Raw genomic sequence first — 27,737 nt, 5'->3', positions numbered from 1 at the left:
TTTTTATGAACCTTAATCGAAATGTTCGAGTTCCAATTTGTTAAATAGATAATATTAAAATTAAATTCGCTTCTTTTGTCGAATAGTTCCAAATTGTGACGAAGAGGAGGACTATTTAGAGTAATACTTAAATCTAGAAAATTTGCATGTTGGTTGCCAAGGTTTTCTGTATTGAGAGTGAGTTCAGTTGGATATATGGATTTAGCAATATTTTCAAAATGAATGTTGAGAATAAGAATGTCATCAACATAGCGGAATGCATAAAAATTAAGGTTCGGATTGTTATGCATATATAGATGTTCGTAATAATGAAGAAATAGATTAGCTACTATGCTAGAAATTTGTGAACCCATGGGAACTCCTATGGATTGTTTATAAGCATATTTACCATCGTAGATAAAATTGTTTAGAATACAGAGGTTGATATAGTTATTCCAAGTAACCTCATCTGTTGGTATAATGTTTTTGTATTTGAGGAACAATTGATGAAGTACATTAACAATCAAGTGATGCGGTAAGGTTTGTTTGTTTGTTTGTTATTTGGGAGCATTAGCAACTAAGGCCATATTGCTCCGGGATATGCGGTGGTCATTTCCTGACCTTTCCGCATCCTCCGTATTTGGTGGTGACGGGATGCGGTAAGGAGGTAAATAAGTTGGTGAAGTCATATGTTTCAATACTAAATATGCTGGAATATGTATTGGAAATGGAATTAAAAATTTTGATGACACTGTGGTTATTGTCAATGATCCAAGTGGAAGGGATATTGATAAGAATGGTAGTTAACAATTTGAAAAATTGTTTACCTGGATGATAACAGCCACTTTTTTTGGCACTAGTGATGAATCTGAAGCCAACTGGATGTTTATGGAATTTGGCTAACATATACAAGAAAGGCAAAGTAGAATTGCGAATTTTGGTATGCAATTTTTTATGCAAGGCTATAATTTTTTTGATGATTGTATTGATGCCGAGATTACAGCGTAAAAAGGTGGAGCAACTTTCTACTTCCTTTTTGAGGGTGGTGTAATAAAATTGCTTGCAAAAGATAGCAAAGTTATTAGAAGCCTTATCTACCGGAGTGATAATAAATTTTTGTTGTAAATCTGAGATGGCTTTTTTCAGGTTAAAGTACTTGATATGCGAATTATTGTAAAGGTAGTAAGTTTTAGAAATAATTTTTTTAATGTCCTGAAATGTAACATTTATCCAATTATAAAAAGCTTCGTGGGGTATTGTATATTTATATGCTAACTTGTTGCAAAAGTTCAAGATATTCAGATAAATATCTTTATATATTTATATATATATGGTGGTATTTCCACTGCTTGGAAAGTGATCACACATTATGACTTCTATTAGAACGATGTTCGTGTTCTTTCACTTCCTAAGTTTTTCTTTTCATTTTTCGTAATTTAATATCAGTATTTATTTATGTCCAATCATATTTTCTCTATTTTAACCACAGAGGGCTCCCACAGTTCTTCTCTTCTGAGCAACTCCACCATTGTTGTCATAGTTTTCCCTCTGTGTACATTCCATTCTTATTAATCATATTTGCATAATTGTATCTTATTAATCATGATCGCAAATTTGTATCTTCATTTCTTGATTATATTTCATTCAACTTATTTCTGCCAAATATCATAGGTATGTAATTTTTCTCCTCTTCATATTTTTTATTATATTTCATGTCTATCACTCAAAATATACACTACAAGCTAGCGGTATTAATTTCCACTTCTACTAACACTCTCATAGCCAAGGCCCTCTCTATGAGGTTGGGTACTTACACACCCAGCTTGCCTAGTATCCTTTAAACTCTTTTCCTTCTCTTTACATCTTTCTACTTTCTGATCTTTGTTTTTCCGTCCGTTGAACTATTAGTGTAATACGAGGGTGATTCGGACATTCTCACTTTTCTTATTCTCACTATCTTCGCCTCTATATTTTTAACTTCTTTTCCCTCCCCTACCTTGCATTGCTTCCTTTTTCTATACCGCTATCTTGTTATTCATTATTATTTAACTTACATACTTTTGATTTAAACTTACGTTCTTACACACTTAATTTACTAAACACACTGCGTTTGCGTTCTTACATACTATCGACTCAATTTATTTCTAAATACACTACGTTACATAATTTATTAATCTAAATACACTGCGTTGGGGCTACCTCACTCATGTTTCGGGAGTTTTAAAAAATTTAAAAAATTTTTAAAAATTATTTTTATATCCATTTAATTTTTTTTTTTTTTTTATATCTATTTCATTTTTTATATCCATTTCATTTCTACAGCTTCTCCATCAGCATGAGTTTACATAGAAACAGTGTTTGGTACATGATCAGGTGTAGCCCCCTGATGAAATACCTGATCTATGTACCAATTTTTAATTTTTAATTCTTTAATTTTTATTTTATAATTTTTATCTCTATTACCCTCCCCTCTTTTTCTTTCAGCTTTTGTACATATGATTGGCCTGTTAATTCGGCATTAATTCAGATTTAATTCTACTTAATTTTATATAGGTTCTTAACATTCTTTTTTTCTTCAACTAGGCTCGGCATTTTGTGTTTAATAACTTCTCCATCTATATTTATTTTTATTTTAATTTATTTTTATTTTTATTTTATTTTATTTTACTTTCATCGATGACACTTATTTATATACATGTATCCTGTTTTGCTGCTTTGCGCATTCAGGTACACGTACTGTTTTTCTTTTTTTTTCCACTTCTTCGTTTTCATATTTCATATATATATATATATATATATAGAGAGAGAGAGAGAGAGAGAGAGAAGGGGGGGTTAAAATAAGTACACGGGAGAAGAGTTTAAGTGTTCTATAAAGTTATAATCTTAGTAACTAATTGATAAGGATATAATTATATTTACTTTTCATTTCTATTAATTATAGAAAAAAAATTTAATGCACTGCATACATAATTAATAGAAATGAAAAGTAAATATTGATAAATTGTCTTTATCAATTAGTTACTAAGATTATAACTTTACAGAACACTTAAAACTCTTCTCCCGTGTACTTCTTTTAACCCCTCTCTTGTGTTTTTTTTTTTTTCCTTTTCTCTCTCTTTTTTTTTTTTTTTTTTTTTTTTTGGTAGCACAGCAAAGGTATCTTTTTTGCAATATATGTCACTAATAGTAAAAGTTTATTGCTGTTTATTTCACTCTCCCTCAAAGAAGCAACTTAATTTTCTGTGTAGTTATGCTTAATTACTGCAGTGTTGTTTAATTGTTATTTTTGTTATTTAATTCTCTGCTTAATTACAGCAGTGTTATTTAAGTTCTTTAGATATAACTAGAAATGATTAAAAAAAAAATACTTTCAGTATTGATAAAATTAAGAATACTTTAAATATTTACTGTTTATATTAAGCTGTTGTGATTTCAATTATGAAACTTTGCAAATGCTGAAAGTTTATTAAGATACTAAATTTTGCTGCCGTTGTAGCTTATTGACTACACTTTGTTCACACAATCCCTACTCATTTGAATGGCCCTGTATACAGCATTATCTTCCTCGTGTTAGCATCACTGTAGTATTCATAAATTTACACAGTCCCGTCTTGTTATTATTATGCATTGAATAAAAAAATTTCTTAAATGATTGTGTAATGAAAACTAAGAATTATTTTTATGTGATAGAGAATTAATTACACAGAGAAAATTACATGTGTACATTGTTAAATTTTAAAATTTTTCTTTGAAGCAGCTACTGAAATCTATTTCTTACTTCTGATAACTATGTTGACTGTTTTGCAGAAAGCTTGGGTGCTAGACTGGAAGTGGAAAAGAATGGTTCCCTTGTTCAGAATGCAGTTCTCTGTTACATTTGTGCTGGTAATTTAGAAAGATTAGCCCAGTGTTGGGTAAAGATGCAAGAGGCTTCAGATAAGACTACATCTTTACAGGTATTTAAGAAAGTTGAAAAGTGATCTTTGAACTTCATAATTTACATTTACGGCAAAATATAATTTTGTATCTTGTGAAGCAGGTTTGTCATCATAAATGAACGCTAGCTTTTATAAATTATAGACTCTAAATTCAGAATATCATCCTTTGCTTTCTTTTTTTTTTTCTTTTTTTTTTTTTTAAACAATTTGTAAGGAAGGCAAAGTTTTTGCCCAAAATTCAAAAGCAAACATCTCACAGTTCAAATCCACACAATGCAAAATGTTGTTTATATACTGGTGTGCAAAATTTAAGAACCAGTCAGGTTTTCACCTGTAGTTTCTCATAGGAGTGGCCTGGATATGGGAAAAACATACCAAAGGAACCTCATGAGGTACAAAAATGAAGGAAACAACACCGACATAACTGAAACAAAACAGTACAGAGGGACGTTATTCAAAAATGGCAACATCACTGTTGCCAAGGTACAGATGCATCACTGCCAATGATGGAACAAAGGGAAGAGGTGGTCCTCAGTAGGAGGGCCACCCCTAATGCCGATGCAGGCTTTGCAGTGCCTGTCCATACTTAGAACAATGTTGTTGATAAGTTCTTGCAGTAACATTGTCTATTCCTCTGTCAGTGCCATCTTCAGCTGGTGAACATTTTCTGGTGGGTGTGGACATACTGCTAGGCATCTCCCCAGAGCATCTCACATGTGTTCGATGGGATTTAGATCAGTGGAACAGGCAGGCCAATCCATACGAACAATGTCCTCACTTTCCAAAAGCTGCAGTGTGATGGGGTGTGGCGTTATCATCCATAAACACGAACTCGGGGCCAATGGCACCTCGGAACAGACACACATGGGGAAGGATTACCTCAGTATAGTAGTGTGCCCCGGTTACAGTACTGCCTTCCAGTATCTGGAATTGTGTATGTCCATCCAAGATAATGCCTCCCCAGATGGAAACATCTGACCGCCATATCGATCCCTTTCAGTGATGTTTGCGGGGTGATACCGTGTGCCGACCTCTTGTCAGATTAGCTGAAGTCCAGAATCGCTGCTGAGACTGAATCTACTCTCATCAATAAAGAGTACCTTAAGTAAAGATTTTGTGGTTGTAACCTTCAGAAATAGCATTGGTCCTTAAGTTTTGCACACCAGTGTTGTATGACATAATGAGGGTTCCATTCCTGTACACACACAAAAAAAGTGCAAAAAAAAAATTGTTTATTCAGTACAAAAAAATAAAAAATTACAAAGAAGACCATAAAATTAATCTTGCGAATATGTTCCTTTAGATTTTTAATCTAAATTCATTGCTTCTTTGTTGCTGTGATAAACGTGCAACAGGATCCAGCACTTTTGGAAAAAATCAGATAAAGTTGTCTGCTTAGCAGCACACTGCGTTTCTTTATGAATTTCTTCATAAAGAACTAAAGCTAATGATAAAAGTTGTACGAAAATTTAAACTCCTCTCCAAATTAGGATTGATATCCAGAGATTCTTTCGCCAAATTTTTGTGTGTATCTTCTTTTTTATCAATTTCACAATTTTTGTTATCTTTTTCATATTGTGATAAAATATTGTCCACTGATAATTGTTCTCTATGATATACAAGGACTTCTGTGATATCTGCTGGTTCCAATTCTTCAAATCCCTCTCCGCTAATCATTTTACCAATTCTCACAATCTCAACTACCTCCGGCATTTCAATCTTGGCTTCTTTAGTGCAGCTTTTTCCACACTGCATTAATCATTGAGTTCTTAACTTCCCCCCACACAAACTCAATATTTTTTCAGCATCGAGAATGTTATAATTCCATCAATAATCTCTAGTTGGTGGACTGTATTCCATAAGTAGCTTCCACCAATTGTAAAAAAGATCTTGGATAATAAAGTTTAAAGGAGGCTATAACACCTTGTCCATTAGCTGAATTAATGAAGTTGCATTTGTTCGAAGAAAGAACTTTCTACCATCAAATATACACATTTGTCTGATCAGCACATCTGGGTGCAGATCAGACAAAGGTGCAGGATTGACTGGGTGCATTGTCAAGAATGAGCAAGATTTTGAATGCTATGTTCTTCAGGCAATATCTTTGTTTCGACCCAAAAGCAATATAAAAATCCATCCTCAGATTTTAGCTATCATCCAGGCTTTTTTGCTAGATTTCCAATGAACTGGTAAGGAGCTTTTTGATGTTCCTTTAAAAGCACAGGGATTTTGTGACATAAATTAGAAGCAGTTTACACTTTAAGTCGCCCTCTGCATTGCCACATTACAAAAGTTTAAACCTATCTTTTGCAGCTTTGAAACCTGGGGCAGTTTTCTCTTCTTTTGAAATGAATGTTTGGCTTTGCATACACTTCCAAAATAAGTCAGTCTTATCAGCATTAAATACTTGACTTGCTTGATAACCCTCAGTCACAATAACATCCTTTAAAGATTTCAGATAGAAAGAAGCAGCTTCCGTATCTGTACTGGCTGCTTCGCCCGTTAAATTTATATTGTGGAGACTGGCAATTTTTAAAATTTTCTAACCAACCCTTACTAACCTTGAAAGATGTCTGCATTGGATGGACCAGCTTCTTGTAAGCAATTAAAAATTTGCAGAACCTTGACACAAATAATATCTGAACTAAGTAGCATTCTTTTTTGATTAAGATCTATCCGGAAAACAAGTAATTTTTCAGTTTTATTTATTAACAGATTTCTCACTTTTGTAGCGATTTTTACAGCCAGTGATGTGGAACAGATAACTGGCTGTAAAATTTCTCAGATTAATTTTCTCAGCATTTTTTCTAATTCATCGAATGCTAGATTCATTTACGCTGTGTTTCTTGGCCAGTTTTGCAACCTTTTCACCAATTTCTATCTCCTTGACGATTTTTAATTCTCTAAATTAAAATTTTTTTTTTGTTGTAGCTTTCTTCATTTTAGGCATTAATTAAACACACACTTTATATAGACAAGAAATACTAAATTCACAAAAGCTGATAAACTGATAAAAACACTTTTTTACATTGTGAAAACCATAAAAAGATTCTGTCTGAACATCTAATGTACAATACTCTAACTGATGAAGGGATTTCCCAAATTAGAAAGTTGTTTCAAAAATAACCCAATAGACACATCACCATTTATTGCTATGTTTGGTTAATTTTGAATGCTTTTGTGATATTTTTCTAAAGCACATTCTGGAGGTCATGACCATAAAACAATAAAAACAATTTGCAGTTTCTGATTTATTGGGCTTTTTGTTACTGCACATGCAATCTATTATAAATGGGTAGTAGACTCGATCTTACTGCATTTTTGATAATACTGATAGCTGGAATTCTGTAGGATTTTATGTTATTGTGTGAAATGCGTTTCCCCTTCACTGAAATCTTAAATCATATAAAAAAACACAACAAATTTTCAAAATCTGCTCTTCATTCCTATTTTGTAAGTTTCATAAACTTGTTACTCCGTATCACTTGCTCGTGTCATGTTAGTTGCAATTTGTGCGTACCATGGTCTCTGTTATTGATTGACTCTTATCTTTCTTACTTCCTGTCTTAAATTTTACAACCAGAAAAAAATGTCAGAAATATCACATTACAAAGTGTAATGTGTTATTTCTGGTTATTTATTTATTATATATTATGTATATTAATTAAGCCATGTATGTAAGCATAAATTTAATTTTATTTTGCTAACCTGTGTAATATTCTTCCAATTTTCATGTATCATTTAATTTTGTTAATTAGTAAGGTAATAAAGTGTAAATTTGTGCTTTATATCTATTTTTATAGCCTGTGAATTCCTCCAATTTTTGCTTATTAGAATCACCCTTAATAGAATCAAAAATCCATTCACAAATGTGGTCACAGTAACCAGCACTTACTATATGTAAATGGTATTTTTGAAAAATCACGGAACAATGAAACTTGCCACACAATCTAAAATTTTGGTAATAAATAAATTAATAAAATAATAAATGTGACTGCACATAGTGAAACCATACAAATCAAGGGATGACTGTAGCGTGAAAATAAACTTTCTCATTGAATTTTTTCTTGTTAGTAAAGAGTATTATAAGCCTTCAAAATGTCTAGTATCGTATTCATTCTGTGTACAGTAGGTTATTTTTAATGACTCACAACTATTGACACTGCAATACATGAAGATCCACCATTCAGTTTTACAAAAAAAAAAAAAAAAAAAACTCAAAGGTAATGTTCTTGTCGAAAATGTAAACTTCAAGTTTGTAGCTGCAATAGTGTTTTTTTTTTGTTTGTTTGTTTGTTTTTGTTTTTTATGTACATCATCCCATTTTAATTTTTCAATTAATTCAATTTGTCATTCTTTCAATGGAATGTCTTGCGACAGACAAACTGTTCTATAAATAAATGAATAAAAACAGCTATTCAAAATTGCTTACATAATCTCTCTTGCTCTTGGTGGGAGCATGAAAGGAAAATATGAATTGGTTAGTTTAATGAGAATGTGTATTTAACTGTTTTGCTGCATAGTAATAGTAAATAAAGAGATGGTATTATTACCAAAAAAGTTTGCAGTTTTACTTGAAGGTAATGAGTTTCTCAGAAAGCTAGGATTATTTCTTCTTTTTAGATGCTCTGGATACCTTTTGAGTGGAATTACATTTTACACTTTAAAAAGATATTAGGGATGTAGGCAAATATTTGTTTTTGACACAAACATATCCAACCCTTAATGCTGAATACTTGACTTTAGCCTTGAGCAAAAGAATGAATCCCATGATTAAAATTGGACACAGTAAAGCATACAGATGTTATTCAATATGTTATATTTATGTGCACTATGTCAATGAAAAATAGAGCAAGCTTTCTAATATTTTGGTCAGGCAATGGATTTCTTTTTGTGTTGCTGAATAATTTTCTTTGGTGTCCTCTCTTTTACTTTACAGTACTTAAAGTTGTTACAAAAGTTGAAAGATCATTGGTCTATACAGTATGATTATTATTATTAGCCATAAGGTGCAAGGAAGCCTGAGGCTTATGATGCACCAGCCAAAAAAAAAAAAAAATGCCGTGTTACTCTGAGAGAGAGAGAGAGAGAGAGAGAGAGAGAGAGAGAGAGAGAGAGAGAGAGAGAGAGAGAGAGAGAGAGAGTGAGTCAGAAGTAGAAGGGAATCACCAAGAAAGAGAAGAATGATGATATCCAGCTCAGGGCCCTGGGTTTGCCAAGGCCATACTCACCAGATGTGAGCCCCTAGCATGTGTTAAGCAGGTTTTTTGTTTTTAACATGATAATATTTCTTAAATTGGTTTAGCTGTGCATTTAATTCAAATTTGTGGCAATGAGGAAAATAGACAAGTGACTCAGTAACACTGTGTCTGAAAATGTGTTGACTGATAAATGATCACCCAATCTTCTCACTGAGCCATTGATAATTTGGAAATTACTATTATTAATTACTAAATGTGTCATAGATTTAGATTCATTTATATTAATCTAATATATTATATTACCTTATTAATTTGATGAAAGCTTTTTATAGAGGTGCCTCCATAGCCAGGTGGGAAGGAGCAGCAGTGTGTAGCACACGCTTCTTGATTAGACCGGGGTTCAAGCCCGTCACCACCAAATACGGAGGATGCGGAAAGGTCTGGGAATGACCACCGCATATCCCACAGCAATATGTCTTTAGTTGCTAATGCTCCTAAAACCCAAATAACAACAACAACAAATAACAGCTTTTTATAGAAGCAGCATATCTTCATTTTTGGTGGAACATAATCTTTTTTTTTTTTTTCCCTCCTGCCTTTCTTGCATATTAATATAAGAAAGTAAAAAGGAACAAAAAAGAAAAGAAAAATTCAATAGAACACAAACAAAACAAATAACTATTTAAATAGGGTTTACATTTTGTAGTTACATATAATTTATTCGTTTTGTATCATGTGACTGAATTAATTATTACAAATATGCAGTAACATTTTTTACGTTTATTACCGATATCACGATTAACCGAATTACAATTTCTCTGTATTCAGCATTTAAAAGTAAAGAAACAAACTGTTAATGAAATCATCTATTGTAAATCTATGATGTTTACATCCAAAATCATTTTAATCAAAGAATGATCTTTCCCAATTGAGAGAAGACTGACTGGGTCAAATTTAAAAATGTCAGCCTCCAAAGCCTGCCCTCACAGGTAGCATTGTTGGTACAGTCTCTGTCCTCTCCACACTAGGTGGAAAAGACCCGAGTTTGAATCTTATCAATGACATGAGGAATTTTTATTGGCCTTTTTCACAACCTGGCTGAATTAGTTGGTATCAGACAAGTGCAGCATGGTTGTTTTCTCCTGAAAACTTGGGGGATTTTTGTCCAACAAATGGCAAATCAACCACAGAACACTGCAGTTTATGGACATATACGGTTAAATATGGCTTAAGCTGCTGATGCACCCAAAACCCTCTACTTGAAATGGAAGATCTTTTCATTTTCATTAACAAAGTCATATATTTTCCTTCTAATATGAAATATGGGATTCTTTTTTTAAAAGTTATCAGATTTATTTCTTATTTTCTTTGCTGTTTCCAGGGATAGTTGAAATTACCAACAGAACTTTCCTCTACTTTAATTTCACCACTCAAAGAAAGCCCCCTTGCCATATTAGAATATGGTAACCATGCAAAATGAGTCGCAATGAACAGCAAATGTGTATTAACCAAAATCTGAAAGAATTGCCTTAGCAGTACCAATAGCTGCAGCATCTTCTGCATTGACAGCTTTTTTTTTTTTTTTATAGAATCTAATTTTTACCATAAAACAATGGCACTTTTATGATGCTCTCTTTTACATAAGAAATAACCATAAATTAACTTGCCAAAATTTTCCTGAATTGTTTGCGCAAGCCATGGGCTAAGCAAATGTGAATTATGTTTGGATACAAAATTTGAAACTTGTTTGTTAAAGTAGAAGCTGCTTTTATCATATGCAGACTATTATCACTAATAGAAATGCAGATTTTTTTCTGCCATGGCTCATTGCATGGATCATTGTAATCATTCACAAATCATGCAGTTGTTGAATGATTTGTGTTTTTGAGAACCTTACAAACAACCAGATGTAGACGAGAAGTTTCCTCTGTCTAATTTCCCACATATCAAATATATATAATAATTTGCTTGTATCCCTCTGGCTGGAATGCTTTTTGAACTTTAATAACTCAGACTAAACAAGTTTCTGACCTGATTCCTTTAGCAATAGGTTTTATTTAGCAGTAAAATTGAGAAGGGGGAGAACTCCAAAATATTTTCCGACCAGTTTTCTAATCCCAAGAATTTATTTGGCTCCCAGTGAAACTAAATTGCCCTTTACTTTAAAGAGAAGACAATTTCTTAGCTTTTAACAACAAATCTCAGGGTAACTTTCAACAACTTGGCACTTTTGCTCATGGATAAATTTATGTAACAGTTTCCAGGTCCAAATAAATATATGCAATAATTTTACATTTTTTTAAAGGACAATACAGTCATACATATAAAAATTTACCAAATTGCATTTGTACCTGAGTTCATCCCAGTGACACCTTAGCTAGCAGCAAAAGGAGTCAATGGAAAGGTTTTTGTAATTACTTTGATATTAATTTTTACTTCTCTGAAATAATTTCATCGAAATAATTGCCATGGGTATTCTAGTATGTAATATAACAGCCACATGCATCTGTCTTTCATTGACAGACATCTAGATGCACTTTTCTCTAATTTCTTGATGAATTTTGTGAATGTATTACCTTAAAGATGAATTATCTGTTTTGATTTATACAATATTTTATCAAAAATTTGAAAACTCAATTGTGCTTAACTAATTGGGACGTAGCTACATCCCAAGTGAGATAGCAATCCATTGAAAGTTCTCTTCTCCTCCCTTCCTCTCTCTTGCAGAATATGGCTTGGTTAAAAGTCATTCATCTGGCAGTTTTTCATTTTCTTTGCTTCTTTTGCATTTCAGCTGATCTTGAATGTTCTTTTCTGCATGGAACATTCTTTTCACAAGCAAAACAAAGGATAGTACTGCCATCAATAGTAAAACGTTTTCTGTGATTGCCAGTCCATGGTTCCATAAATCTAGCAGCGAGTTTTAGATGTCTGATCATTTTGTGTCTGATTTATAATAATAATTAGACAATATCTAATTACTATTAGATGTCTAATTATTATTAATTTGGAGGAAAAGCTATGGTATGCTGTTTTGGTATATTGTGGTAGAAAAATTTGCGTGTATTTTTGTGTGCAAAACAGTTTACAGATTCAGATTTTTCAAAGATGGTAGGTAAGGTACTGTCATGTGTCTCACCTTACATAAATTTAATTTTAATTGTATAATAAAGATTACAGGTAACTTATTGAACTAGACCTACCTTGTAAGAAGGCTGCATATTAATATATCGAGAGCATTATGGGAGAGAAATAATGACAGGAAAGGCAAAAAAAATACATTATAAAACTGGAATATAACACATTAGAGCAAGTAAAGAAACATCACCAGTTAGCAATAAATTTCTGAAGTAACTGAAGAAAGCTTTGATTAAAAGCATGAAAAGGCATGTGTTAAATCACATGACTCATACTGATGTGAGTGAGGACAATCTCAAAATGGGTGTGCATATATTTAGAACTACTATCAGTGTAGATACACAATACTTCGTTCTTAATAGCAAAGTACAGTAGTAGTTTGCTATTAAACAGTGAACACTTTATTGAAATTTACATTCCTTCTATCTGCAAGCCATCTCTAATACTGATCTGTGAGATTGTTAGGCAGACTCAAGTTTGTATTTGCATTTGTACACCTGGATTGATTAAAACGTCATTCAGTTTGAGAGATCAAATTGAACAAATCAAATTAAATTTTATCTTCCTTTTACATAATATTATAAAAGGATGATAAAAAGTGCAAGTGTTGTTCTCTGGCTTAATACCAGCTCACTAGTTTACCTAAAATAATGAGCTGGTATTAAGGCAGAGAACCATACTTGGAATTTTTTAAATTCCAGTAACCAAACAAAGGTTGGCTTTATTTCACATCAGTACAGTATTTAAAAATAGTACGCTTGTATATTCAGTATCAGTGTCACCTAAAATCGGCTGCATGACTGAAGTAATGTGTTTATCAGGAATAGCTAATATGCTGTTATTTTAAAATTTCTTTAATCCTAGCTTACCTTTGGGTATACTTTTTTTTATTTTATATATATAAAATAGCTTAATTGCAAGTATGACTGTTGCTTAGGGTTAGTATAAATATTTTATCATAAGATATAATGAATTTATTTCAGAGTCTTGTTGAACAAGTGATGATTTTACGGCGAGCAGTTGAACAACTGGCTGGTCAAATCCCTGTAATAGAAACAGGTACACTTTCTGCTCTTTTGGGACAATATGCTGCTCTTCTAGCTGCTCAAGGTAGCCTGTCCAGTGCTATTACTTATCTTGTGGATGCAGGAGAGGTAATAATTTTTATTAATTTGGTGCTTTTAAATGATTTTTAACTTTTTTTTTTTTTTTTTTATCTGAAACACCAGTAGCTTTTAATGTTAGATTAGATTTTCTTGGAAGGGGGGGTTCTCTCTCTCTCTCTCTCTCTCTTGTAAGCTCAGCATTCATGAGGTCATAATGATGTCTTCATAATATTGAGGGTATTTCAAAAAATAAACTAACAGGCACTCCTTGGATGACTTTATTCTTACATACACGTTGACACGAAACATTAACACATTTGTCTCATCAGTAAAAACTGAACTATTGAATCTCATATAGAGTGCAGCATCTTTAAGTGGAGATATAATCTCACTTAAAAATCTGATCTCTCTAGCAAATTTTCCTGGAAATTTTCTAGAGAGCAACATAAGTCACAGCACTTTAAATGCTTGTGAATCCTATATGTCCCTGTCAGATGACTGTCCACATTTGCAGCTTTCTATCAGTAGTTACCACCAGAACTTTGTTGTTGTTGCTGTACATCCATTCTTTTTCCAGAAATGGGTTGTTCCTTGATGAGTCCACATTTACAGGGGATGGAACCTTAAACTCACATGGCATTGTGTGGTTAGGGGAGGGGTATTCATGTGATGGCTGTGCGATGACACCAGCATTGTTTTTTTCACATGGTGTCTGTATGATAAACAACTACTTGTTTGGTCCTTACGTACTTCTTGCTCATTTGGTGGGAGATTATGTAATGATTTTTTAGATTGCATCCTCCCTGAATTTCTGGAATATATTCTTAGAATAACATATTCCAGAAATCCACAAGAACTTATGGTTCCAGTATGGTGTTAATGGTTCTGTGACCTGAATTAGGATATGTTTTAATAGGAATGTCTGAGAACCCTAATGTATGAAACATGTGGAATGCAAGGAGGACTTTGTCCTCCACATTCAGTACACCTGTAATTCAATTTGGAACATTCCTGGTATTTTTGAATATCTGCAACAATCAATGTCATGTTGATACAGATTGTATTGCTAAGTTCAAGACTTCTGAATGCTGAACATAGTGTAAGGGCATTAAAACACTTTCATTAAAGAGCTAATTACATTCATTCTTCCTTGCGTCTCAGAGCACACTGATTAAAATTGGTTGCAACTGCTTTTCAATATTAAGGTGAATAAATAAATAAATATAAAATAAATATAATGATACACCTAAAATTGAAAATGTTTTTAAGTAAAATACACGATAACATTTACCAAACAAAACTTAACATTTAATGAGATGATTGAGGCTGGATATTTTTAGATAATTTTTCAAAATTATTTGAAAATTTACAATTTTCAATATGGAATGCAGATGCTTATCTGTTATTCTATTTCTTTTTAAATATTTATTTGATTTCTTGTGGGGAAAAATTTGCTCACAAATGTTGATCCAAACAAAGTAGCCATTTTCATGGCTGTTCAGGCCATATAAAAATTATTCACGAGCCATAGGTTAGACACTACTGCTGTATTCAGTGTCCTTTGTCAAAATTTTGGTAACTGTTTTGGTGTTGAATTATTTTGAGAAAGGTACAAAGATCATGACCACTCATTTGAGACTGTAATATTTCTGATTATTTCTATGGCAATTTTTGTAGGGTTGTCTACTATGGCAGTATACCCTTCAAGAATTAATGTGGGAAAGTAATGTCTGAAAACAAAGTTTGTTGGAGACTGTCTCCAACAGCAAACTTTGTTTACATAGGGTATCAGATGGCAGTTCCATGTGGAGAACATTTTTGAATAACCAAAACTAAAATCATTCCTCTTTGGGTTTTAACATGCAACATTTTATCCTTAAGAAACAACTAGAGTTGACATTTTTAACACTATTTATAAAAAAAATAATACTATTTAAAAAAAAAAAAAAAAAAACTCAATTTTTACAACCCACTTACTGAAGAAGCTACATCTTTCTCCTGTGAGAAAACTAACAAAATGTTTTGCCTAGTTTTTAAAACAGATTATTAGTTATAAAAAAAAAGTACACAACCAGTGTATAAATGTTTACATCTTTTAACAACTTTTTCTTAGGAAGTTCCCAAGAGAAACTCCCTGACTTAAGGAAATTCAACTTTACGTAAGTTTTTGCTGCCCAGTGCAAACTTAAAAAAATCGTGGAAACGTATTTTGCATCCCGTAGGAATAAATGGAGGTATCATGAAAATATAGTAATGTGAACCCAATAACACATTGGGGGTTTTTTTTTTTTTTTTTTTTTTTTGTGTAATTTGTTCCAAGTCCTAGAAATTTGAAAATTTCGCTATATTACTGAGCTATTTATCTCTATAAAAGGTCATATTTATAATGGAAATTGCACTACACTTTCATCGTTATCATATGTTCCCGTTATAAGAATCAATTTTGAACGCTTCTGTGATATTTTTCTAAAGCACGTTTCTGGAGGTCACAACCAAAACACAAAAACAATTTGCACTTGCCAGTTTATTGGGCTTTTCCGTTAGAGCAATCAGTTGTAAACAGGTAGTAAACTCGATCTTATTGCATTTGCAATAATACCGATAAATGCAATTGTGTGGGTTTTTACGCTGTTATGGTGAAATGTGTTCCCCTTCACTGAAATCTTCAATCATATAAAAAACAAATTTTCAGAAACTTCTCTTCATTCCTATTTTACATATTACAATGATGAAGGGAAAGCGACCAACGAAAAGTGCAAGTGCTGGCAGTGCCAGGAAACGAAACAAAATTGATTTAAAGATGAAAATGATTAAGAAGCACGAAGCAGGACAAAGTTTGTCACCTATTGCAAGGGAATTAGGTCTCGCTGCTTCAACAGTGAATACTTTTTGAGGGGACAGTGTGCATATAAAAGAACATATTTAAAGGATCAAAGCATTTAAGATCAACAGTGATAACAAAACAGCGTTCAGGTGCTATATCGAAGATGGAACAGCTTTTAATAATATGAATGGAAAATCAGATTCAGAAGCAATTGCCCCTACGTCTAATGACCATTGAAGCAAAAGCAACAAGTATTTATAAAGATATTAAGTTTAAGTACAGCAAACCCTAACCCAAGTTCTTGGAAAGCAACAGGTGGTTTAATAGGTTCAAGCACCCCGCTGGTTTCCACAACATTAAAGTATGTGATGAAGTTGCAAGTGCCGATTCTGCAGCTGCAGAGAAATTGTGTGATATGTTGGAAAAAAAATTGATGAAGGCGGCTATTCAACGCAGCAAATTTTTAATGTTGAGGCGGCTGCTCTATATTGGAAAAAATGTCGGATCAAACATACATTGCCAAAGAGGAAAATACAATGGTAGGCTTCACAGTGTCAAAAGATATGGCCACGGTCTTTGTTGGGGTTAATGCAGCAGGAGATTACAGATTAAAACCACTGCTTGTGTACCATTCTGGAAATCCTCGTGCATTTAAGGTCGTCAATAAAGTCACCCTACCCATGCATTTCCGATCAAACCAGAGAGCATGGATAACAATATCTCTCTTTGAGGATTGGTTTAAATGCTGCTTCATTCCCAAGGTTGAAAAATATTGTGAAAATAACAACATTCCTTTTAAGATTTTGCTTCTATTAGATGATGCTCCTGGACATCCTATGCATCTAGATCAGGGGTGGCCAACTTAATTTGTGATACTTTTTTCCCTTCAAAATGTGTCACGATCTAGCATCTGAAAAATTTCATTGCATAAGGTTAAAAAAGTTAATCAACACATATTGAAAAATGGTGTTTATAAATTTTAAAATTCAATACAACTTAGAATTCTTATTTTAAATTTATACGTATTTAAAATTTTAATTTATATGAAGTTTGTGTCTTCATATCATCTGCCCAGCTTTCAAAATCAGGGATATACTGTGATAAGGCCAACCATAAAGAATTTTCTGTATGCAAGTCCGTAAGGGTAGAGCGATTCTTTGTTTCAAATACAAAAAGGACGATTCACATAGATATGTGGAACCAAAACAGGAATTTAAAAGTTCACTGCATTTTTTTACATTTGGGTACTTTACTCGGCAAACATATTTCCAAAGCTCTCTTTTTCTGATGATCTAGCTGATGATGAAGGAAGATATCGTTTTGCAATGTAATACTTTCATTTTCAAGTAATATTTTCTCCATGTGAAAAATCACAGCAATTTTTTTTGTATCTAAGTCAACACTAAATGGATAAGGAATATATTGAACAATGTCTTCAATTGTTTTAAAATCACTGAATCTGGTTTCAAAATCGGCCACAACATTCTCAATTTCAGAAACATACTTCTCACTATTAAATTCAAAAACATGATATTTTTGCAAATGATCATGCATATTTGCAAACTGGTCGAATTTTTTTTTCTTTGAGATCCTTAGCCATTGCCAAAAATTAATTTTTATCTGCAGAAATACTACTAATCAATGTCACCCACATTTTTATTTTTGCCTTGTAATTCCAAATTCAGATCAGTGAATTTACTGGTAAAATCTGCCAAAAAAGCCAGTTCACACAACCACGCCGTATCTTGTAGCTGCTGATAATCATATCTCCCCTTTGATCAACAATTTTTTTTTAATTTCGTAATCTCTGTAGAAACTTACTCCGACTCAGCCACCTCACACCTGTGTGTGATATCATATCTGGTTCTTTTTCATTGAGTTGCATTTTGAATAGTCTCCTTTGAAGAGATTGTCCTCTGATGGAATTCACGATTTTGAAAGTGATGTCCATAGCACCTTTAGTATTTAATCTTTTGCTGGCTAACACTTGTTGGTGGATGATACAGTGGCAACTCAAAAAATCTGGGAATTCATCATCTTTTGGCACAATGTGATGAATCTCTTAAGATGCCCCGTCATGCTTTAGCTCCATCTGTTGTTACTGATAAGAGCCTAAATAGTGGTAATTTAATTTTTTCAATAAAATGTTTGAATGAGTTAAAGATATCAAGACCTCTAGTCCTTTCTTTTAACAAAACAATACGAATAAAAACGAGCAACTGAGCTGTGTCACTGATCATTGACATCTGTAGATTCATCCAGTTGTAAAGAAAAGGACACACAATTAGCAATATCAGCACACAATTCTTCGCTCACATTTTATACTCATTTTGTCGATGTGTTCCATCACAGTATTTCGAGATAATTGTAGATCTTGAAGAGCACTTAATTTCATTTTTGTTCTTAAAATTTTCAAAAAGAATCTGTTATTTCTAAAAATGTCTTTGATGAATTGACCATCAGAAAACAATTTGCATTTTTTTGCAAGAAGATGACTCACTTTAAATGATGCTACAGTTACTGCTTTAGATTGTAAATTAGGTGTCATGAAGAAATTTTGTTGCTCGAATAATCTGGATTTAAGTACTTCTAATTTATTTTTTCTAAGGTCACTATTCGTCGGAAAATCCGACTGGTATTTACCATGGAGTGCATTGAAGTGCCTTTCTAAATTTCCTTTTTTGGGTAGAGCCACGGAAGCATTGCAGATCAAACAGCAACATTTTTCTTTCACCATTACAAAAAAGTATTCTAGTTCCCACTCTTAATGAAAATGATACGTTTTACTCTTTTTTTTTTTTTTTTTTTTTGTAATTTTCATTTTAAATCAAAACATATTAAATTAACATATAAATACTGTCCAGTTATTAAAACAGCAAAAGCAATGTTTACCGATTAAAACACTAAGTTGTGCGAACCTGAAAAATATTCTGTCTGAACAGCTAATGTAGGATAATTGACTAAGAGGATTCCTGAATGAAAAAGTTGTTTTCAAAATAACCGGACGTACATCACCATTTATTGCTATGTTTGGTTATATCGTTATAAGAATCAATTTTGAATGCCTTTGTGATATTTCTCTAAAGCTATTTCTGGAGGTCACGACCATAAAACAAAAACAATTTGCACTTTCCTGTTTATTGGGCTTTTCTGTAAGTGCAATCTAATTATAAACGGGTAGTAAACTCAATCTTATTGCATTTGCAATAATACCGACAGCTGGAATTCTGTGGGATTTTACATTATTATGGTGAAATGTGTTTCTCCTTCAATGAAATCTTCAATCATGCAAAAAAAAACAAAAATAAATTTTCAAAATCTGTTCTTCATTCCTATTTTTGAAGCTTCGCAAAAATAAAAATAATAAAAATAAAATAAAAACGTGGAGGTAGCGAAGCCCGCTGCGCAATATAAAATTTTGGTAGTATACCTGACTGCGAATTGAGTCAGGTATACTACCAAAGTATACTACCTGAATTGAGGGTATACTACCTGAATTGAGGGATGACTGTATATTTAAAATTTGTCGTGATCGACCGAAATTAAAGCCGCGATAGACTCCTTGGCCCTGATCTAGCTGATTTCAATTCGAACGTGAGAGTCATATTTCTACTGCCAAACTCGACTTCACTCATCCAACCTATGGATCAGGGTGTTGTTTCAAATTTAAAACTATACTATTCATGCATAACATTTGCTCAGGCATTGTCTGCAGTAGACAAGAAAAATTTTACATTAAGAGACTTGGAAATCTTACAATATTTACCACCCATCTTAAACATTAATAAGGCCTTAGCAGAATTAATAAAAGTTTTTTAAATGGCACATGGAAGAATATATGCTCACGGCACGTAAAAGGCTTTGAAGGATTTGAAAAAGATGAATTATGTGAAGAGGTTACAGGTAAGATTGTAAAGGTTGCGGAGCTACTTCAGTTGGAGGTTGATGCCAAAGATGTAGAGGAAGAAGAGAAGGAATTATCTAACGAAGAACTTATTATTGCCTTGCAGGCAGCTATAGTGAAAGAAGAGAAGGAATTATATAACGAAGAACTTATTGCCTTGCAGGCAGCTATAGTGAAAGAAGAAAATGCTGACGAAGCTCAAAATGAACCAAATGAGCCAAGACGCTTCATCACCAGAGAGATGGCATTGGCATTTTGTGAAATTGCATTGGCAATGGCAAGGTTTGAGAAGATGGATCTCAACAGTGAACGATTCTTAAAAGTCAAGAGGGGTGAATGATACATTTGCTAGCCACAAAGAAATCTACGATGAAAAGAAAAAAACCACCGTCCAGTCATCCATCAATATGTTCTTTCGTAAGCGATTGAGTGGCCGACCCCTTCTAAATCTCTGCAGTGGCATACTTATCAGCTGAAGATATCAATTCTGTCAATGATGCTCAAGAGGTAAAACTTACTGACGTTATGGCTGTCTCCTCTTTTTTTTTTGTAATTTTATAATTTTGAAAATTTTTTAAATTGCATGCTTTTGTAATTTTTCCTGCACATGAGATAAAAAAATTGAATAAATGCAATAAATAATTCTATTTACATGTTCATTGAACATTTCTTTTTTGATTCAGCGAGCACAGTTGCGAGTGCTGCGCAAGCATGGGGGAAATTCTGACTTGCGTAGCGTTCTGTGGAACACAACCCTTACATAAGGTGGGGAGTTCCTGTATATGATGCATAGTACATAAGCATTTTATTTATTTATTTATTATTTTTTTTTTAATTTATTTTTTTTTTTTAGGCCCTTGCCACTGAAATCTTAGGAAATTAGGTGGCAGGGCCTGCCAGAGTAATTACTTCTAATGCGATCCCTCTATGCCTGACCTGTCTCCTCGGGGTTAAGTGTGGGCAACGGGGGGGGGGGGGGGTCCCACTAGGGGCCCAACGGCTAAAAGGTCAGAGGAACAACATGACACTACACAACATAAACATGTACCTTACACTTTTTAAAATCTCTGGCCTTCACAGTGTTCTGTGTTTCACAAACAGAGTACACAACACGGAGATGGGGGAAACCCCTTGGGCCGTTAGACAATGAACACTTTACACTTTACAGTACATAAGCATAGTACATAAGAGGAGACTTCAAGCACACATGCAGCGGGTGTGGCAGGACCGCTGGACAAATTCAACCAAGGGGGAAATCACCAGGAGATTCATCCCAGATGTTAGCAGAATCTATCCAAAATCCCCATTATGGTTTTCTCCAGGCCTGTATGCCACGTATTTGCTTACTGGCCATGGTTCAATAAAGGCAAAACTAACAACCTTTGGCCTAATAGAGGACCCAAGGAATTGAGGACTGGGATCACCTCATGCACGAGTGCCCCCTCTACGATGACCTCCGCTGCCAGCTTATCACAAAGCTGACTTATATACCAAAAGGCAAAGAAAACCACTTACTGGATACTAAGGAAGAGTATCAAGCTCTCACCAACTACGCACAGCAGCTTTTCTTGAGGAGAAGACAACTAATTGCAGCAACATGATAACCCTCTACTAAATGAACTCAGGGACCCTGATGGTACTGGAACAAGGCAGCTAAACTTGACCAGCATTACCATCATTGGTGTGAACTACCATACATTCTCCAAAATGTCACCCATCAAAGATAACTACCAAATAACTACCTTTGAATAGAGACAACCCACAAATTAAGACAATCTAAGAAAGACAAAAGGTTCTTATACTTCTGGACTTGTCTCTCACGGATGTGACCAATAAGACAATCTCCTAGATAAAGACTGACAACGCCACCGGAGTGCCATTAGATGTCAACTGCTTTTCTTGGCCAACTAGCATTCCGAACCAGGTACCCTAACTTGGTTCACTTTAATAACCCCTCCCCCGGTAGGGAGAGGGAGGGGACGAGTCTCTGTCTCCTCCCCCTCCCTGCTACCCCCTTTTTTCTCCTGGTGGGGTCAGTCCCCACTGACCTTTCTGGGGTTGCCTTCCCTATCATCCCCATATTTCTATGTCCCCCCTTCCTCAGTCTTCACCCCTACTCTAACTAAATATGTATTTTTTTCCCTTATTTTTTTATTTATTTATTTTATTTTATTTATTTTTATTTCATTTTATTTTATTTTTTTATTTTATTTATTTTTTTATTTTATTTATTTTATTATTTTATTTTTTATTATTATTTTTCTTTTTTTATTATTATTTTTTTTTTTAATTTTTATTTTTTATTTATTTTTTTTTTATTTTTTTTTTTTTTAGGCCCTTGCCACTGAAATCTTAGGAAATTAGGTGGCAGGGCCTGCCAGAGTAATTACTTCTAATGCGAGATCCCTCTATGCCTGACCTGCCTCCTCGGGGTTAAGTGTGGGCAACGGGGGGTCCCACTAGGGGCGCCCAACGGCTAAAAGGTCAGAGGAACAACACAACATGACACTACACAACATAAACATGTACCTTACACTTTTTAAAATCTCTGGCCCTCACAGTGTTCTGTGTTTCACAAACAGAGTACACAACACGGAGATGGGGGAAACCCCTTGGGCCGTTAGACAATGAACACTTTACACTTTACACTAGTACATAAGTATTCATATTTTGCAAAATAGGAACAATTAAATTTATATCTGTTGTACAGCGAAATGTGTTATTGCATCAAGTAAAATAACAACCACACTTTTTTTTTTTTTGGAATTATTAGAATAAAAAAATTGTGTTGTTCCTTTTACAAATTTGATGAATACAGGTGTTAACACTAAACTTTCTTACTCAATGTAAATGCAGGCATTCTTGTTGCAGAATCATGTCTAGTTTTGATTTTCTGGAATAGGATCTTTACTGAAAAGTTGTGCCTTTATTAAGTTGTAAATTAGTCCCCCCCCTTTTTATTATGTGGTGTATATTAATTTTAATTTGGTTATTAATTAAATTTTAATTTAATTAATTAATTATAATTGGTTATTTAATTTGGTTATTAAAGCTATATATAATTTTATGTAGCTCTCACTTGCCATTCTTAGAGATAGGATCTACCGAGCCTTAGGTCATTCGCCTTCAAACTTTCCATTTCCTTGCATAGATGTTAAAGGATCCTTACCAGTGCAAGCAACACAGCAACAACAGCCCGTTGTCCATCAGCCCAAGCCGCATTTTATTTCTTCAGCTGCACCCCAGCAGCAACCATTGGCACAGGTAAATCTTTTCACATTATTCAAAACATGGTTTATCCATACATAAAATTTGTGGTTTTCTTTTGTATTTTAATTAGTGCACTGTAGTGCACATTCATTTGGTTATCCACTCTGCTTCCATGATATGTGCAGTGTTGCTTCTTCAATTGAGAAAAACTGTGGTACTAAATAAAGCCGTATATAAGATACAGAACTAGTTGAATACCACTGTATTCTTGTTAATATGAATGTGCTGAGCTATTTCATAACACTCATAAAATGTGATAATTTTTCTTAGAAATTTAGAAAAAATTGTATTCAAATAAAGCAACAATATCAACAAATTTTGAAAGATAGATCATCAGATTTTTTTTTTTTGGCTTTTATAAATAAACTTTAATGTGATTTTCTAATTGACTTTATTCGTTTAGGATATCTTTTTTCTTCCAGTATAAGAAAATGCCATGGTAAGCCAGCCAACTTTATTGTAGTTAATTAGCGCTTTTTTTTTTTTTTTTTTTTTTTTAATCATGAAAACCACAGAAATTCATGGTTGTACCACCAAAATACTCAAATTTTTATACATAGCATAGTTTTTTTTTTTTTCGCTAGTTTTTAAACGGCAAAATTATAGTTGCTTTAATTTCTGATCAAACAGCCTTCTCTATTGAAGCAGCTATAATTTTGAACTTTAAAGCATTTATTTATATAAACCTGTGTCCAAGTTTTCTAGTTGTGGTTTCCTTGGCATATGCTTTTTTTTTTTTTTTTTTTTTCATATCTGAGGCAGTATCAAATTTCGTTATTTTATGAGATGTGGAGCTATTAAATAATGAGAGTGGTGCGATAAAATAAATATGATGAAATATTTCATACCTTACAAGGTATCCCCTTCAAAATAATAGCCACAGGCTTGCACACTGTTCCATATGTTTCTTCAAGCACAGAAACATTTTTATAAGTCATCTTCTGTAAGCCTTTTATAACACTTTGGCCATTTTTTGCTGAATGTCTTCATTAGACTGAAAATGAGTTCCCTTAAATGCATTTGTCTGTTTAGGAAAGAGAAATCTTACAAGGAGTGGTTAGGTCTGGTGAGTGGGGTGCATGTTCACACACTGGGATTTTTTTTGGCCAGAAATTGGCAAACAAGAGCGTGTTTGTGTGCTTGAGCACTGTTTTAATGGAGCATCCAACCATCTTTCCACGGTTCAGGTCTCCTTTCAATCTTGTCAGAACTTCATTGTAATATGTTTGATTGGTGGATGTAATCAGCCATAATAATTCCTTTTGTTTGAAAAAGACAAGGTGGTTTCAGGTTTTTTTTTTTTTTTATGATGATGCTATTTGTTTTCTCTGTGCATCATTTGCCACTACTAATACCTATATACAGGTTGCTATAGAGAAAATCTGGAGAAAAAATATCCACCAAAGAAAGGTGTTTTTTTTTTTTTTTTTTAAGATAACACATTGAAACAACAAAAAAAAAAAACGTTGATTTATATTGGTGTTTCTCAAATGTCAGTAGTTTGGCAGCAATTAAAAGTTTTGTTTTTGTGATGTTTATATGTATTATGAGTGCTGTTCAATAAAGACTGATCTTAATATTTTTTTTTCAAAACACCTTTTTTAATCATCCATATTTTGATGGTCCTTTTCAAAATAGTCCCCATTTGATGAAATGCACATACTCCAATGTTTCTGCCATTCTTAAAACACATTGTGGAAGCTATTTTTTGACATGTTTGAGAATGACCTCCAACGTCTTTACAACTTCTGACAACTGAAAACATTTTCCTTGCAGTGCCTTCTTTAACTTTGGAAATAAAAAAAAAAAAACCCCACAAGGTTAGGACTGTAGAGCAGATGAGGAATGCATTTGATATTAATGTTGGCTAAGTACTCAATAACAGTCTTGCATTGTCATGATGCAGCTGTGGTCGTTTGAAACAAATGTGTTCTTGAAAGTTTACAGTACAGTTCAGTAGTAAGGTCTCATAACAGTTGTATGACATGGCACGATGTGCTGGTAAACCATTCCTTGAATGTCAAAAAAAAGAGATGACCATAACTTTTCTGCAAAGTCACAACTTTTGCTTTTTTCAGTATTGGTGGTGATGTATACTTCCAAACAGAGCTTTATTGCTTACTCCCTGGGCCGAAATGATGAAGCCATGTCTTATCTGCTGTTATCACCTCGTGCAGAACCAGTGACTTATAAGACCCAAAAAAATACTTGGATGGATAAAGAAATTTTCCAAGATTGGTTCACTCATGAATTCGTTCCAGCAGTTCGAAAGAATTTACGTGACATGAAGAAGAGTCCAAATTCTAAATGTGTCTTACGTCTTGATAAATGTAGGACCCATCCTCGTGAATCGAAATTAGTTTTTGATTGTGGAAATATTTTTTCGTTGATAGTGTTATTAACCTTGAGAAATTGGTTGATGCACTTTGTTCAGATGCAGAAGAAGAGGACATTGACACAACTGAAAAGATAATTTGGGCTGTTGCAGAATCAAGCATGGAAAATATTTTTTTTTTTTTAAATGAAATCCAAGCTTTACTATGGAAGAAGTAATACAAGTGCACATGCTGCGAAACACCACAATAACAAAAACAAAAAAAAAAAAAATACAAGCATCAATGAAACGAAGTTAAATAAGAAAATTTTTGAAAAAGCAGTTACTATTCTATTCCTAAAGAAAACCATCAAGAATTGTACCTTCTACTACAGATGAAGCATTTGAAGAAATGGCACCCTCTACATCTAAAGCAGGCATATTCAAATTTTTTTCTGTGTACATATTATGGGATGTTTGTTTTTATGTGCAGTTAATAAAATTGCATTCTTAATCTCCCTATTTCTTATTTAGCCTGTATTTCTGCATTAAATTTATTAAAAATAAAACTTTATAGATACAGAAAAATCTAAATAATGGCACCTTTAATCCCTGAAGATGCCATTATTCGGAAAGAATACTACTATTTCTGTTGGATAGCAATCAGAAACAGTTTTTGCTGATTATTATTTGGATGTATTGAGTGGTGCCAGTCCTTGATAATGTACCTTTCAATGTATCCTTATATGATAATTAGCTGTGATAATTTTAGTACAGGCTGGCCTCGATTAATGCAATTAATTTGTCCCACGAATGCATCGCGCAAAATGGATACATGTTAATCGAATACAATAATCAATAGCAGAAATTATAATTGGTCCTTGACCTTCAGGAATGTCCATAAAGAACTTTAAAAATACCTTTCAAATAACTTTTTAACTGTATACCATGTAAATGGTATACAGTTAAAAATGATAATGAAAATAATTATAGAATTAAATGTTTATTACATAAAACAGTGGTTCCCAAACTGTGTACCATGGAATATTTTAAATTTTGTGGGGAAATGCAGCAATACTTGATATCTGTCGGTCGGACACCGCACAAACCACTAGCTCGAGGTAGTTTACAGTTTCAACATTACTTAAGTTGTTTGGACTTAACCACTTAATAAATGGAACTGTTGGGCATTTCTTTTAGCCTAGGGGCACCATTAAATTACTGAGACACTAAGGGTGCTGTGAACTGTAAAAGTTTGCAAACCTCTGGCATAAAATACACAATGAAGAAACTATTTGTTACAGAAATATTTGAACAGTGTTGGCTTTCTTTTTTTTCATCAATCAATTTCCGATAGCTGACAACAATCTTCTCTAGGCCCTGGCAAAATAAATATCACGGACAACCTCAAACCTTTTGTTTGAGGTTCTCTGCTATACGAAAGATTTCATCTAGTTCTTTTACTGTTATCTCCATTGAGGTAACATTTTCATCTAGCTCATTTAAAAATTATTATTTTTATTTTTTATTTTTTTTTTAATTTAAACATTCTAATTTTTAAATGCAAGTCTGTAAGTGGCTTTATTAGGGGGAGACAAACAAGTAACGGACTAATTGAGGGAAGGAGTGTCTGATATTGCCGAAAGTCTGTTAAATGGAATGTATTTCAAAAACATATATTAATAACGAACTTACAATGTGCAGGATGTATTAAAATGTTATTATAATGTAAATTGAGTAATTTATACTAAAACATCTGTTAAAAATATAAAAATAAATTTACGGCAGGAACCAAACTTTATTTTAATTAAACACGTCAAAAACTATACAGTGTAACTAATGGAGTGTTTCCACCACTTTTTCTTTTTAATTTTTTTCCCTTTAAAGTTCACTAAAAGTTGTTTTCAATGTGAACATTAGTTTTTTAATTTAAATCCATTTTAGAGGGAAAAAATACTTTAAAATTAAACTCTATTGAATAAAAAACATACATACTTAATTGAAATAATCACAATTTTCAGAGTCAGAAACAACTGTCATAGGAGGGAGAGGTGTTAATTCCT

General features: G+C 33.1%; 1 protein-coding gene across 2 annotated transcripts in view; it reads left to right on the top strand.

Moving 5' to 3' along the window:
* Sec31 (COPII coat complex component secretory 31) overlaps window positions 1–27,737 on the top strand; it is a 267,687-nt gene that overhangs the window by 189,440 nt on the left and 50,510 nt on the right. For both annotated transcript variants that reach the window (XM_090378035.1, XM_090378034.1), the window contains exons 17-19: window positions 3,787–3,935; window positions 13,240–13,410; window positions 23,163–23,354. In XM_090378035.1, coding sequence (XP_090234161.1) covers window positions 3,787–3,935; window positions 13,240–13,410; window positions 23,163–23,354 — 512 coding nt within the window. The remainder of the gene's footprint in view (window positions 1–3,786; window positions 3,936–13,239; window positions 13,411–23,162; window positions 23,355–27,737) is intronic.

This window comes from Mastigoproctus giganteus, chromosome 7 (genome assembly GCF_048544385.1).
Source record: "Mastigoproctus giganteus isolate SK-2022 chromosome 7, ASM4854438v1, whole genome shotgun sequence".
Taxonomy (NCBI): domain Eukaryota; kingdom Metazoa; phylum Arthropoda; class Arachnida; order Uropygi; family Thelyphonidae; genus Mastigoproctus; species Mastigoproctus giganteus.
Note: the sequence above shows the minus strand (reverse complement) of the source record. Positions and strands in the feature narration are given on the sequence as shown.